This window comes from Phyllostomus hastatus, unplaced genomic scaffold, assembly GCF_019186645.2.
Source record: "Phyllostomus hastatus isolate PE091 unplaced genomic scaffold, TTU_PhHast_1.1 phas_scaffold_755, whole genome shotgun sequence".
Classification (NCBI taxonomy): Eukaryota; Metazoa; Chordata; class Mammalia; order Chiroptera; family Phyllostomidae; genus Phyllostomus; species Phyllostomus hastatus.
In genome coordinates, this window is record NW_025334039.1 from 8,327,376 (window position 1) to 8,344,232 (window position 16,857).

At 36.4% G+C, this 16,857-nt stretch overlaps 1 protein-coding gene across 6 annotated transcripts in view; it reads left to right on the top strand.

The window, feature by feature from the left end:
• ANKS1B (ankyrin repeat and sterile alpha motif domain containing 1B) overlaps positions 1-16,857 on the top strand; it is an 830,913-nt gene that overhangs the window by 289,950 nt on the left and 524,106 nt on the right. For all 6 annotated transcript variants that reach the window (XM_045826440.1, XM_045826441.1, XM_045826442.1 and 3 more), the window contains exon 11: positions 1,041-1,177. In XM_045826440.1, the coding sequence (XP_045682396.1) occupies positions 1,041-1,177 (137 nt within the window). The remainder of the gene's footprint in view (positions 1-1,040; positions 1,178-16,857) is intronic.

Sequence of the window (16,857 nt, forward strand, 5' to 3'; positions counted from 1 at the left end):
ACTTATCTAAGAAAAAGAAGATAAAAAAACATGTATAGTAAAATGACAGCAAACTCACAATTATTAACAACCACACCTAAAACAAAAACAAAAACAAACTAAGCAAACAATTAGAACAAGAACAGAACCACAGAAATGGAGATCACATGGAGGGTTAGCAACAGGGGATTGGGAGGAGGAAAGGGGGGGGAAAGGTACAGAGAATAAGTAGCATAGACAGTAGGCAGAAAATAGACAGGGGGAGGGCAAGAATAGTATGGGAAATGTAGAAGCTAAAAAACTTATGACACATGGACAGGAACTAAAGTGGGGGAATGTGGGTGGGAGAGGGTGTGCAGGGTGGAGGGGAATGAAGGGGGGTAATGAGACAACTGTAATAGCATAATCAATAAAATATATTAAAAATAATACAATTAAATTTAAAAATGCATTCATTTAGTTTTGACCACATAGGAAGATATGTTTATCTGGGGGATAATAGTTTTGTGTTTATGTACATTATAAAACCGTTTAGCACAAATGTCAGTTTTTCATCAAGGTTAATTCACTGGGACACTTTTCTATAGCTTGAGGGATTTCTGGGAAAAAGTGCTTTGCGGAGGGGTGAATTTGGGTTTTATGAATCAGGAGCTATGAAACATCTGCTTTAATAATGATCAGGACCCATTTGAGTGATGATCGAGAAACTTAGCCCAAAATATTTAAAAATCATGTTCTTTTTTTTAGTGAAGGTAAGGTTCAAGTCATTCATATAATGGTGGCAATCTTAACAGCTATGCTGGATAACCTGTCAATATCAGTTGAGTAATAATACTCTTCCTTCTTGGAATAATACTACAGAGGGTAATATTCTGAAAAAAAAACAGTGCATGCAAGAAACAATATCTTTAAAATATACTGCTGAGCATATTCCTCATTATGATCCTGTAATTGATACCAGTTTTAAGTTGACATCTCAATTCGTGTTCACTAAACTAATTTCAAGTCTTAAAAGGTAAACTGAGTGATTAGGTTCATGGCAGTTCTATTTTTATTCACAGATAATGCCTCTGAGGTGGCAATTACTGCTCCAGGAACTAGTAACCATAGAAACAGCTCCACAGGCCCAACACCTGACTGCTCACCTCCATCCCCTGACACTGCCCTCAAAAACATTGTAAAAGTCATTCGACCCCAGGTAAGTGCCCAGAATGACATTATCTGCACTATAACGTATTTTGTTTTTGAATCAGTGCATGCAAAACTTACAATGCAATGCCTGACCTATTTTATGATCTATAAATTGATTTTTAGGTTAAAAGAAGGGACTTGGAGAGGGTGTGTTCTTCCCTTAGAGTTGATGGTAGACATTCAAATGTGTATTAGATTCTGGAAAAATGAATTTGTACATTACATGAGAAAACAAGTGAAGCTTAGAAAAAGGGCTGTTTCACACATCTTCCTTTCATAACATTTTAATAATTATGCTCCAATTATTGGGCCATTACCTTTTTTCAGCTCCTTTTGTCTGTATTTCTCTAAACATGCTGCTTTATTTGTAGTCACTTCTCTGAACTTCAGCCCAATTTGCTTTTACATGTTTCTTTAAATTCTCTGTTCCCTATGGTTTCTAACTAATTTTGCCCGTGTTTGATACTGTACATCTCATTGCTTCTTATTTCCCTCCAGCGCTCACTTTCACCTCACGGCCTCCCTCTACCCTTTGTTCTTTTTTCCCATTTCTGTCATTTGTCTGTATGCATTTCTTTCTCTTCCCTCTTCCCTTTTTGTTGGATTTCCCAGTAGGCGGTTTGCAGGCAAGCTTTAGAAATATCATTGGGACAAGCTGTTCTGTGATATTTCATTGAAAATAGCACTTATAAAGCTGTTAGCATTATATTTTTGCCAACAGAAGAACTCAGAACATGGACTTGGTGGTGTTCTCAACCTGGCTCATTCTGAATGGGCCTCATGAAATTCAGGATAGGGGGACTTTGGATCCAATCAGTGCCGTTCACCCTCTACTTAGCTATATAGTAGGAAAAACCCTTTGAGCTAATTTGTAGGACAAATATGTCTTTAAAGACTGTTTTGTGAATGAGCAATGATTTCCTTTAATATTATATCTTCTTTAATATAACTTGTTTTGGATTATTTTTATTAAAACCAATATTCTGATCCATAAAATGGCATTTGAACTTTCTATATCTACCATGGCATTTAAACTTTCTGTATCCACGTCAGTTTACAGAACACTTTCATCATATACATTGTTTCATTTAACCTTCATTCAGTCCAGGGGAATGCATATTCTATTGTTATGGATAAGGATGTTCACTCCGGAGGGGCTCAGTTGTACTAGTAATTTGAAGTTCCTTTCCTTTCTTTAGTACAACAGTGGTCTCTTCTGGTCCTGTTTAGAGGTGAGAAAAATCCTCATGAGGTTGTACACCTTGACACACCTTTATGAGGCACTTACAGGTTCAGGGTCAGTTGGGCACGGGACCATTTTACAAGTGTCCCAATGCACGGAGGAGAAACGTGTCTTCAAAAATGATTTTTTCCTCTTCAGGGAAATTTCATTTAGTTCATTTGCTTTAAGAAATAACCTCATTAACCCCAGAGTTAGATGCTAAATGCCACATCTGTTGTCACCGGTTCTCTCATTGTGTAAAGCTGTTTGGGGGGTTATTGTGCAGCTACTCCCCTCCCAGGATTTTTAACTACTTAGGGAGGAGATTGTCCTACATATGAGTTCATAAAATCCATTACCAAACATACTTACTTTTTATACTAATATACATTCTCTAATGTAATTGCATTCAGTCATTCAGTGAATGAAAAGCAGATTTCTTTCTACATATCTGCAATCTAAGCAGCACTAAGGAAACTTACTCCATAAATCATTCTTTACATATTTTTTTTTTGGATGACTATATTTTGGTAAATTTTGAAGAAAAGCAGAGGTGTCATTAAAGCCAGAAATTCCACCTTGACTCTATTCCTCAGTTTTGTCCATTATTAAATGTTTATCAAGGTAATGAACTCCACCTTCCTTGCTTAGCTGTTATAATAACGATCTGAGGAGGAAAAAAGCCAGGGGATTAAGGATTATGGCATTGACAGTAGAACCAGTGCAGCCTGCAAGTACACATGTAGTAGAACAATGGCAGCTAAGGTATGTAATTGGGAAAGGATATAACCTCAGTGGGGCTGCTTTTCTTTTCACCTCAGAGACTTTGGTGCATTACTTATCTCTCCTCGTGACTCCTGATCCCCTGGGGCTCCTTATTCATTGTAGAGAGCAGGGAACAGAGAATTTAATTGGAAATAATTACAAGGGAGTGTTGGGGTAGGACTTGTGACTCTGGGAAAGGGTTTGGAGACTAGAGAGTATGGGTGGGGGCAGCCAGATGGATGGAACAAGGGGCTCCCTGGTGTGTTCTGACGAGTCCAGGTGTGTTAGCGGTGAAGAATGGTCCCCAACTAACTGTTCCAAACAAAAGATAATTATTGGTTGGCTTATGTTAAAGCCTATATTTTGATCACAAGTTTAGTCCTCTAAAGTGTTTGCTAACTCTGGCTTTCTGTATGGAAACTCAAGAAATGGGGAGTTAGATTGACTTGTGGGTATTAAAACACTTTTTAAATTTATTCGAGATTAATAACATAGTTGAAATGATCATTTCACTCTTAAAACTGGCTATGAGCCTTGACAATAAAAATGTAAATGCTGCTGTATTCATGAGTCTACATTCATTTGCCAGGACATTGGCACATGTGTCCAGTGTCATTGTGAAAGTGATATAGAGTCTGTGAGAGATAAAACATCACTTTCATCTCATTCACTGCATATGGGTACTACCTGGAGCATGCTCAGTTACTTTCCCTTTGCCTTTTGCCTGCCTTTATCTAGTCTACTTTCCATCACTCTACCCACACACAGAAAATATCCACTGTAGCCAGGACTTCAGCAAGGAGTCCTTGCATTCTATATGAGGTTGGGATGATTGTACATTGCATGTTTCTAATTTCTGTGTTAATTACTTGGGAGCTACAGACTTTGTGGTGTTTCATTGAGTTTGATTTTATTTGGCATGTTTATTAACTCACCAAGTCACAGCTGTTAGTTCTGCATCCTGTGTTTGATCTTACCTTTGCTTCTTTGGACTCTTTCATGTCTTAACATTTTCCAGCTTGTGAAACATTCTATTTTGAATTCATAGAGACTGAAGTATTTGTATACTTACTGACTTCTCTTTGTTTTTCTCTAGCATATTAACCCCCAGGGTTGAGTTTCTCTATTAGGATGAATTCACAGGGCTGCATTTATTTACTTATACTTGAAAATTAAATTATTTTTAAACTCGAACAAATATTACCTTTGACATAAAATTTGAGGTAGGTCTATTGACATGCCAGTCTTCTCTCTACTAAATAATATGCTACTTGGAATGGCTTTTTTAGTGTTTTCCTAGTCAAGCATCTATATTTCTCCCTAATTGAAGAAAATACAATCTGATGAATTTTGACAGTTGCATATCTATGTATAACCCCATGCAAAACAAGATATAGGACACTGACCTCACCCTAGAAAATTATCTCTTGGCTCTTTCCAATGGCTCTTTCCAATTGGGACTCGCCCCAATTCCCACCTAAGAGGGAGCTTTTTTCTGATTTTTATCACCACAGATTAGGATTTCCTATTTCTTCTTGTTGACTCTATAGAAATGGAGTCCTACAGTGTGTTTGTGTGTTTTGGATATCGATGTCTGGCTTCTTTCACCAAACATAATGTTTTGGGAATTCACGTGTGTTTTTGTTTGTTTGTTTTTTCGATGAGTAGTATTCCAGGGGATTAATATGATACTATTCATCCATTTTCCTGTTGCTTGATAATTGTGTTGCTTCCTGTTGCTGGCTATTTTGAATGAATGCGCTGTGAATGATAGGCTTTTTATAGATATAAGTTCAAGGCTTTTTATAGATATAAGTTTTCATATAAATGCCAGATTGGAATTGTTCGCTTACAGGGTTAGATCAGTGGCTAACTTTAAAAGGAACTGCCCAGAGCTTTTCCAAAGTAGTTGTTGCATTGTATAATCCCCAACAGAAGTGTGTGTGAATTTCAGTTTCTCCACATTTTTGTGAACATTTGGTGTATTAGACATTAGTTTATTTTAGTCATTCATATGGGTGTGAAAAGATTTCTCATTATGGTTTTAATTTGCATTTTCCTGGTGACTAATGGTGTTAAGCACCTTTCCCATGGTTATTGACCATTCTTGTATGTTCTTTTGATAAGTGTCTGTTCAAGTCTCTTTAATGGGATTGTTCAACTTTCTAATTGTTAATTTGCACTAATTCTTTGTAAATTCTCCTATAATTCCAAAAGACATGGGTCCTTTGTGACTTTTATGCACTGCAGATATGTTTTTCTAGTCTGTGATTTGCCTATGTATTTTTAATGGTGGCTTTTGATAGAGTATTTTAATTTTGAGGACATCTGGTTTATCAATTTTTATTTCATAGTTTGCGCTTTCTCTGTTTTGTCCAGGTTGTAAGTATGTGCTCCCATATTTTTTCTAAGTACTCTCTGGTTCTGGGTTTTACATTTACTTTTATGATCTATCTCAAATTGTTTTTTGTAGGGTGTGATGTAAGAGTTGAGATTCATTTTTTTCCTACATGGAAAAAGACTTTCCGCATTGGGTTGACTTAATGCTTCAGTATTGTATATTACTTCCACTTTCAATTGTTCATTGTTGGTGTATAGAAATGCAGTTGAATTATTCTTGTGTCCTACCACCTGCATAATTTTATTGAAAAGTTATATTAGTTCCTTTTAAAATTAACTTTTAATGGTTCTCTCCTGTCATCTGAGAATAATGATAATAATGATGGTCTTATGTTTTCTTTTTTTAGTCTTTAGTTCTATTATTATTTATTAATTTATTATTTTACTGCTGTGACTGCAGTGCACCTGTGTATGGAACTGGTTAAACCCAAAATCTTTGCCTTATTTGCTACCTTTGAGGGAAAACATTCAGTATTTCAGCATTAAGTATGGTATAACCTGTTTTTATTCTATGAATCCTTCTATTGTAGTTTGCTGAGAGTCTGTATGTAGCATAAAAGGGTGTTGAAGTTTTCCAGTTTTTTTCTATGTATAATTAGATGATCATATGATTTTTCCTCCTTTGTTCTGTTGATGTGATAAATTACATTGTTTTAATTTTTTTAATGTTAACCCAACTTTGCATTTCTGGGATAAATATAACTTGGTCCTGATTTTTATTCTTTTTGTATAGTACTTGATGTAAGAGACACTTTGGATAAAGTGTAAAGCAAGGGGCTAGAGATGGATTAGATATCAGGGAAATGGATTAGAGGGATTAGATATAAGGGAATTAAAGATGACTAATAATCTGGTCCTGGTTGGCTGGGATTTTGAAATGACCTTGAAAAATCCAAGAAAAACTTGAGCAGAAATTAATTTTGATGAGAAGAGGGTGGCATGATAAAAAATTTTAATAATGTTATTGAGCATGAGCCATGATATACAAATTAGAAATATTGGATCTCTGGTGAGAGGCAAAAGCTTAAGGGGAAGATTTTAGTCATTTATACAATTTGATGGTAGAGGGAGGTAGTGTTAAAGATAGAATGCTGGAAATGTTTACACTTCAGGAATATTGTTAAGTATATAATATAACAATTTTCATGACTTTTTTGGAATGGATATTATCTTTATTTTATATATGAGGAAATTAAGAATCAGTAAATTTATGTAACTTCTTTCAAGATACTTTAGAAAGAAGACTTTAGCAAAGAGAGAGAGGGAAGGAGCATTGAGAGATATAAAACAAGGAAGACAAAACATTATCATAAATATAAAGAAAGAAAAGAAAACTGAAGAAGAGATTAATCAATGTTGTCAAAACTTGTTAGGATGCAGAGCTGAAGGGAGCTCAAAATGTCACTTCATTTGGTGGCCATAAGGTTAAAGACCTTCAAGAAAGCAATTTAACTCAAGTGGAGAAGGTAGAAGCTGAAGATGCAAAGGACTGAAGAGTTGGAGAAAAAACAATGTACTGATTGTAGATAAATCTTTTGAATAATTAGGTGGTAAAAGGAAAGTAGTATGGAGGGGTATTGAGGGACAGGCAGAATGTAAGAAACTGCTTTTTTTGTTTTTTTTTAAGTTTCAGGATGCAGGAAATTAAATCTGGGTGTAGAGGATGGGAAAGAAGACTAAAAATTGATGGGAGAAATGTAAGTGATGGGATCTGAAATGTCAAATTTATAATAATTAGCTGCAAAGTTCAAACACTGGCATTCCTGGAGTGTTTGGATAAAGAATTAATTGATAAAGTACTGGATTTGGGGGCTGCACCCTTGCTGGTGGTTCTAGGTAGATGGATTTTTCTGCTCCTTTCTCCTTTTCCATGACACAAATTAAATCTAAAATAATGGAAGAAGATGCTTGAGAAGTGACCCACGGTCAAGGCAGAAAAGAGAGCCTATTTTGATACAATATCACAGATAAATCATCCAAATAGGTGCATAATACTGCACATTGTAATTACATATTTTAATGAACGTAGATGGTGACTAACAGAAAGTTCACCTGGAGAATTTGGAAATTCTGGTAATCCTGAGGGTCCAGATCCCACCACATACTTTAAATTTCAGCCACAGTAGGACTGGACAAAGTCAAGGGACCTGGCTACACTCTTTCACAGCTAAGGGGGGACTCTGTCAAAGAGAAGCAAAGAGACCAGAGGGGTACAGGACAGAGAGGAGAAGTCCAGGGCCCAGTTCTCCAGGAGTCCCAGGGAGATGATCTGAAGAAAGACGAGATGCCCCTGAACTCCTGTCCACGATGGACTCTGTTTAAATCAGGCAAGAACTCAGCCTGAAGGAAATAAATATTTTGGATATCCTGCTGGACTTTTTGTGTGCTTAATGAGCTAACAATAAAGCAATTTTATGATAATCCATACAATCTCTTCCTTTCATTATTAAGAGTTTAGAACTTGGGTTATATACAATTCTTGCCAAATCTAGAATAACATTTTACTGGGCACCGCAGGGTTATAGAGTACATATGCTAAATGTTAAAATTAGAAATGAGAGTGGGTATGTAAAAAGCAGAAGCATATAACTCAGAAAGAGTACAGAATATTGTATCAGGTTGCAGCCAAGAATAGATAAGGAATAAAAAAGAACTTTTAAAAGACAACCTTTTAAAATATTTTTATTATTGAGTGTCAAACCACTTATTTCTATTATTGAGCATGTGTTTCAGTTATTTCTTATAAAAACACTACAAGGTAGGTGCTTTTTAAAATTTTACTGATTGGGTCTGAGACTTGAAGGAGTTGAATAATTTTCCCCGTGTTACACAGCCACTGACTGGAAGAACTCTGGTCTCCTAACTCTAGTAGTCTGTTTATGGTAATTAGCTCACCAGGGAGAGAATAATGAAGATGGAACGTCTGTATTCCAGAGGGGTGATGAAGTTTGAGAGGAGACTGATAGATTGGAGAAAGGAAGAAGAGCAGAAACACAGATGGCCACGATTTATAGCCTAAAGGAGGAAACCCAAGAAGACTATATTCAGTAATTTGGAGCCTTGCAACCAAAGCTAAGTGAGAAGTAGGGGCTAAAACCAGAAAAATAATAAAATAACAGAAACCAGTCTTAAATGAAACAAAGAACAATTTGGAAAGGAGACAGAAATTGTCAATGGCTCCAACCATCGACCAGTAGTCCTCAACAAATTAGAATTTCCTGGGCAGCTTTTAAAAAAATGCCTGGGCCATACCCCACACCAAGTAATCAGTATCTTTAAGTATTTAATTTTAGTATTTCTGGTGTTTTCGAATAGGACGGTCTACAAAACTCATGACACGTATGCAAAATTTTGCTGGTTGGGCCTTTTCTAGGAATTCATTTCTAACCAGTCTTCTCTCACACACCCTCTGTGTAATCTTTCTGACCCTTCCGTTCATCAGCAAAGTGAGGATGGTGTTTGCTTTGCTTCCTTCTCAGGGATGTAGCAAAGCTCAGCTCTGACAAAATGCACCACGGTGCTGTGTAAACTGTAAAGCCCCAGAGCAACCCAGCTTCCTATCCTAGTGGCAACTAGAAAAGTAGTGTTTGCCCACATTTGAAATAGGACTTCCGAGAGACAGTCCTCTCACTTTCGCTGTCTCTCATCCACAAGTGGCTCCGGGGATGGCAATTTTGGATTTTACGAAATGTATTTGGAAGCCTTTTCAAGTGGATAGAATCATTTGAATCTACGTAAAATGATGCTGGTCAGCTGTGGGGTGGGTCCAACCCCCAGCATTTCGTTCCTCAGAGGTGTCTGCATGAGAGAGCCATAGGGACATGAGCTCCTGACATTTGGGATGAGAGAGAAGCCAATGAAGATAAAAGACACAGAACTGGGTCAGGCCGAGCCAGCGTGGGGAAGGAAAGAGCCAGAATCTGGGAAGCACCCAGTACAATCTGCATCATTTATTGATGAATATAATCCCCATCATTCTTCATACATATATGCCAGTGAATTATTATTCATCTTCATTTCTTTTGATGAAGCTCAGCTGGATTTATCCACTAGGAAAATGGGGAATTATTTGTTACTGACACTTTGCACATGTAAAAACAAAGTCATCTCCTTTTCTAAGCATAAACTATAATTCTCTGCATTTTGGGCACACAGTGTTATTGACAGCAGCAGACCTTGTTAAGTAGGTGTTTTCTTTTGTGTTATTCAGGGTTTTTCTTCCACATACATCTCAATGGATGCCATTCCTTGGCCTTTCTCCCCAGAACATCTCAAGGCAGTTGGAATGAGAATGCATAAATGAAAATTTCTCTGAGAAAAATTTCCTTAGAAAATACAATGTCCAGAAAGTAGAGTTGGTATTATTGTTTTATTTATTTTTTTTTTGTGGGGGGGAGATGTTCATTATGTCTGTTTATTTTTTTAATTTTTAATTTTGATTGTTGTTCAAGTACAGTTTTCTGCCCTTAACCCCCATCCCAGCTCAACCCCAAGGCCTCCTCTCCCTCCTCCTGTCTCCACTCCCCCCTTGTTATTGTCCATGTTACCTCTACTAGTTCCTGCAAACCCTTCCCCCTTTCCCCTGACATTCTCTCCCCCTCCCTTCTGCTCACTGTCAGCCTGTTCTCAATTTCAGTGGCTTTGGTTGTATTTTGCTTGTTTGTTTGTTTTGTTGATTAGATTCCTGTTAAAGGTGAGATCATGTGGTATTTCTCTTTCACTGCCTGGCTTATTTTGGTTAGCATAATGCTTTCCAGTTCCATCCATGCTATTGGAAAGGGTAGGAGCTCCTTCTTTCTTTCTGCTGCATACAATTGTATTGTTTTAAATGTCTTAGTGGGAACTAGAATTTAAAATCTAACATCATCCCTCCTGTTGGTCAGTTGTCATTGGCTTGCACTGGGTAAAGGTTAAAGCCCACAATTGCCTCTGCCTCTAGTTTCATGGAAACCCATTTGACCACACGATGAATAGTATACCCAATGTATGAATCTGAAGCTGATCACTTCAACTTCCTAATCTTGCCTGTTCTAAATTATGGAATTTAGCTATGAACATGCCACAGAACACATTGTTACTTTATTTATTCATTCATTCAGTAAACAGAGTTGAGTGTCTACTGTATGCTGGGCATCATAAGAGGGTATTCACAGATAAAAATGACCTAAAACCACCTTTAGTCAGCTGAGGGAGACTGCTCTAAATAGATAACATTTGGAATTTCACTGGTGGAATTCATTGGTTGAATGATTAATCCCAGGGATTATCCTCAGACCTCTTCTCGCAATCTACACTCACTCCCTAGGTGCTCACATCCAGTTGCAGAGCTTTAAATGCTTTCAAATGCTGTCTTTATGCTGATGACTCCTAAAGTTGTATCTCCAGCCAGGACTGCTTCCCTGAACTTTAGGCTCACATTGAGCCAGCGACTCTAGATCTCAGGTGAATGGCTCAAAAGCATCTCAAACTAAACTTGTGTAGCACTGAGCTCTGTATTCCAATTAGTGGCAGCTCAGGCTGGCAGACATGACCCTGTCCTTGATTCTTTTCTTTTTCTCACACTCTCCCATCCAATCCATCAGAAAAGCTTCTAGGCTAGCAATTCTCAACCATGGTTCCGGACCCCTTGGCAGTCTCAAAGAGCCTTTCAGAAGGTCTGTGAGGTCAGAACTGTTTTCATAATAATACAAACACATTGTCTTTTCCGCTTTTACTTGAGCACAAGTGCTAGATGGAGTTCTCTGTCATTGTGCAGTGGGGTGCAATGACATCATAGCTCTGATGGCTAATGAAATGTGCACTTGTATTCTTATGTTTTGAAAATATCTCAGTTTTAATTTTAACATACTAAATATTTACAGGTATAACCCTCCTGTACAAAGACTCTTCAGTGTTCTCAATAATTTTTCAGGGTATGACATAGCCCTGAGTTCAAAGAGTTTAAAAATTGTCCCCCTGGCCTGTTTTATAAAGTATGTCTTGAATCAGGCCCTTTTTACCATGCCTCTGCTGTCACTCTCGTACAAGCCATTAATTTCCCCTGCCTTGACTTTTGGAAGAGCCTTGTGCCCTGTTTCCATGCCGTGACTGCTGTGCCCTTGTTATCCTTTCACAAATTGGCAGATGCACCTACACGAGCATAAATCAGATCGTGTTATTCATCCGCTCAGACTTCCAGGGGCTTCCCACCTCACTCAGACTAAAACCTTGCATCTCCTTATAGAATCTGCCTTTTTCTTTATCCTCTCAGTCTACCCCCTGTCATTCTCTACCGAGCTCATTGTACTCCAGCCGTGCCATCTTTTCTACATCACCTCAGCTAAACCACACAGTTCCTGCCTTAGCTTTCCTTTTTTTATACTCATTGAATTGTCTGGAACGCCCTTCTCCTAGACACTTACCTGGCTCATTATCGTCCTTCCTTCAGGTCATTATTCGGATGCCACCTTATGAGCGAGGCCTTCTTGACCACTGAATATAAAGTAGCCACCACCTCATTTCCCATCTCCTTTATGCTAGTTTTCCTTTATAGCATATTTTAAACCTGGATTAGTATTTATGTGTGGATTTGTTCGGTGCCTTTATTTCCCACACAAATTGATGTTCTGAAAGAATAAGAACAATGTCATATTGTAACGATTATTGTATGCTCAATCCTTGTATCTAAAACAGCACCTAGGACATAACTGGTGCTCAATAAGGATTATTTGTATTAATTCATTGAGTATGGTTGGGTAAAACCCAGGGAAGACTGTTCTAGGAAGGGGTTTACCAGAGATGGGACAGAGAGAAAGAAAAACTTTTATTAATATATATTTTGGTAAGAGCTTTAGAAAAATACTTAACAGCTGAAAGAGTTGAAATGGTTAGCTGATATTGATTCAAATATGTTATCTTTATTAAAAAAGTCTCTATCATCATATGACATAAGTTTCTATGACACTGATAAAGTTTTATTCCAAGAGAAGTTCTATGTACTCATTCTTAAAACTTCTTATCATCTTAAATTTATTCCTGTAAGTACTGGCAGTGTCACACCTTTCTGCCTTAACCTTTAACTTCTTTTTTCAATCTACTCTTATTTTCATCTTGGTGGTAAGCCCCATCGCAATTGCTTTTACTTACACACACTTAGGGTAAAATGTTTTAAGCTGTAATCTTCTTACTTAACAAGCCAAAAAAAAAGGCACCATTACTTTTACTATATAGAAAGACAGTTTGGGTAATTATAGAAAAAGAAATGCAGCGTGGTGCATCGGAAAGGGTGTGCATTGCTTTGCAGTGTTGAGAGAGCTAGGTTGTAAAAGTGTCTGTGAAAGTTATTGAGTATCCTTTGAAAAGTCTCAATTTCCCAATCTGTAAAAATGTGGTAAATAATATTCACTTTTGCAGTTGTTGTATTTGCATGAAAGCATATTGTAGGATTCCTGACACAGCATGTGTTTAATGAAAGGTATTATTAGTAAAGTAATGATGTGAAGTAAGAATTGGAAAGCAGAATGACTTTTGGTAGGTTAAAAAGCAGTGCGTACTGCACATTTATTTGTAAAAAAAAATTGCTCTCATACACACATTGACATATGCTCCCTGTTTGGCTGCTCAAAACATATCTTCTATAAATCATTATAAAATTACCTCCTGCTGCTCTTAAACAGAATTGAAAAAAGAGACGAAGACACAAATTGCCTATATCAGAAATGAAACAGAGTATCACTAGAGACATCAAAAGATTAATAAAGGAATATTGCAAACCACTCTACCCACATAAATTCAACAATTTAGCTTACATGAATCACAAACTAGCACAATTCACCCAATATGAAAAAGATAGCATTAATAGTCCTATAACTATTAAGGAAATTGAATTCATAATTTACAAATCTTTAAGAAAAGCAATGATTTTGCTAGAGAATTATAACAAATACTTAAGGAGGATTTAAGTCCAATTCTAAACAATCTTTTCCTGGAAAAAGAGAGGAACTTTGCAATTCATTTTATGAAACTAATATTTCCCAAATGCCAAAACCAGACAGTACAGAAAACCAAAAACAAACAAACAAACAAACAAACAAAAAATCCCCAACAACACAAAAAGCAAATACCACAGAGCAATACCCATCATGAACATAGACACAAAAATTCTTAACAATATATTGGTAAGTAGAATTCAGCAAGATATGGAAAGAATTATGCACCATGACCAAGTGCAGCCTATTCCAGTGATAAAAGACTGGTACAATGTTTGAAAAGTAAGAAGGAAAACCACATGACCATAGAAGCAGATCAATTGAAGCAAAAGAAAGCAACTGATAAAATTCAATATCCATTTATGATTTTTAAAAAAATCCTCTCAGAAAAATAGACAGAGAGGAGAACTTCCTCAACTTGATCAAGACCATTCATAAAAAAAAAATCTCCAGCTGATATTTAATGGTGCAAATTTGAATGCTTTTCTCTGAAGCCTGGAACAAAGTGACGGTGTCCACTCTCCTCCCCACTGTTATTCAACATGGTGCTGGAAGTCCTAGCTGTGCAGTTAAAAAAAAGGCATAAAGCATATAGCTTGAGAAGGAATGAATAAAACTGTTTCATTTGCAGATGACATAATTGTCTAGGTAGGAAATCCCCCCAAATCTACATAAACCCTCCTATAACTAATAAGTGAATTCAGTAAGGTCAAAGGATAAAAAAATAAACATTAAAAAATCAGTTGTGTTTCTATGATCTAGCAATAATCATGTGGACACTAGAATTTAAAATACAATACCATTTATAATCACACACGAAAGAAACAAAAAACTTAAATAAGTGTAAAGAAAGTGTTTATGGATTAGAAAACTGAATCTAATAAAGATGTGAAATTTCCCCCAGTTGATATACAAGTTTAATGTAATTTTTATCAAAACCCCAGCAAGATTATTTGAAGATATGTACAAGATTATTCTAGAATTCACATGGAAATGTAAAGGAACTAGGATAACTAAAACAATTTTGGAAACAAGAATAAACTGCAAGGAATTAGTCTACCCAATCTCAAGGTCTGGTTTATACTTACAGTACTCATACTATGTTATATTCATATTACGTTATATATAGAATATATAAAGAACACCCAAAACTAAACAGTATAAAAACAAACAACCCACTTAGGAAAAGAGAAAAAAACATGAAGAGACATTTCTCTGCAGAGGATATACAAATGGCAAATAACCACAGGAAAAGTTGTTCAACGTTACTATTGGAGAAACACAAATGAAAACCACAGTGAGCTGTCACCACACACCTATCAACATGAGTAAAAATAAAGTAGTGACAACACCAAATGCTGGCAAGTATATGGAGAAACACATACATTGCTGGTGGAAAGTAAAATGGTACAGCAGCTCTGGAAAAACGGTTGGGCAGTTTCTTAAAACATTAAGCCCTTTACAACCAAAGCACCCAACACTCGCCCTACTGGAAATTTATCCCAGCTAAGAGGAAACTTTAGTTTACCCTAAAACCTTCTACATGAATATTTATGGCAGCATTATTCATAAAAGCTGAAAACTGGAACAACCCAGATGCCCTCCAGTGGGTGAGTGATTAAACAAACGGTGTTCCATCCATACCATTGAATGCTACCCAGCACGACCAGGAGCAAGCTATCAATACACACAACTGCAAAGATGATTCTGCAGAGAATTATGCCAACAAAAGCGAATCTCAAAAGGTGCTGTATTATTCTATTTATCAATCACTCTTGATATGACAGAACTTTAGAAATAGAGACTAGATTGGTGGCTTCCAGGAGGAGGAGGGGCAGGAGAGAAGTAGGTGTGGCTATGACGGGCCAAGGGAAGGATCCTTGAGAGAGAGAATTGTTCTGTTTCTTGGTTGTGTCAGTGCCCATATCTGGGCTGCGATATTGTACTATATTTTTGCAAGATTTACCATTGGGAAAACTTGGAAAAGGACACATGAGATTTCTCACAACTGCATGTAAATCTACAATTTTCTCAAAAATGCAGAAAAAATAATTTAAAAATTAAGTTGTAAAAAAAAAAAGCAACATGCATCTTTATTTGTAAAAATGTCTTTCCTTCACCCACACAGTGGTAGGAGCTTCCTATTTTGGCTGCTCAGAACATTTCTTCTATTATCCTTTGCATAATTAGTTCCTGCTATTCTTAAACTGGAAAAAATCATTTAAAATATTTTTTTAAAAGAAATTGGGATATAAAGCTGATCTTAATTTTGGACACATTTGAATTTTATATGAGCATCTTTGATATAATAATGCATAAGTATTTGAAATGCCTAATTCAAAAAATATTTTTTGCAAGAAAGTCATGACAATTTAAAGCTGAGAGAAGCTTCTGTGAGAGTAAACTTCATGATTTGGAGGTAAAAATGCTCTCCAGGTTTTTAATATCTACATTCAGTCCAGAGCAACTTAATGCTTTTATTGAATAAAACTAGAATAAAAACCAAAACTTTTATTACCCTCTCCTGTCTACATGTAGCCTTTCCGATTCAGATTTGAATAACGTGTGTGCAGAAATGATATGGAGAAACATATGCTACATATTTTCCACTTTAAAATCTTAACACTTATGCTTACATATATTAAATACTAGAGATATACTGTTTTATAATTTGTCTCTTTTAATAGAAGATGAGTATACATGTTAATCCATAGCCAAATATCTTTATGTAAAAATGAATTGAGGTAAAAGCATAAAATATACAGATATAAAAAATGTCTGCCTTTCAACACTGAGTGACTGCAGGGTTTGATATTGATACAAAGTAGAATTAGATTCCATTTGTTCCTGTTTTCCACCCACTTGTATTTTCTTCAACAGCCTTTAGAACAATGATTTTTTAAAAAACGCTGTCAATAGACTGAAGAGTAGGAAAATTGCTCACTGATAAAATGTGAAAAACTCAAGAGCTATTAGGCTCCAGCCCTACCTGTACTTTGTCACTTCTTCTTGCTTTATCCATATTGTGGTGTCCTAGGGGGAAAATGCAATTTAAAATTCTTTACAACTTTTAATTTCAGTTCCCTAATCTGTTAACTGTGAGACTATCTCTAAATCTCAAATCCACCATAGAATGGAAAGAGTAATAACTGCTTTTAATACCAATGTTATAGGCTTAAATGAGATAACAAATTTCGGGGTTCCTAGAAGTGTGTCACCCTCCCAATACTTGATACTTACTCATACCCACATTAACTTTCTCAGGTGGCCATGCATTTCTCTCTCTGTCTGCATTTGTCTAGAATCTGTACTGTAAAAGAATGATATTTTGCC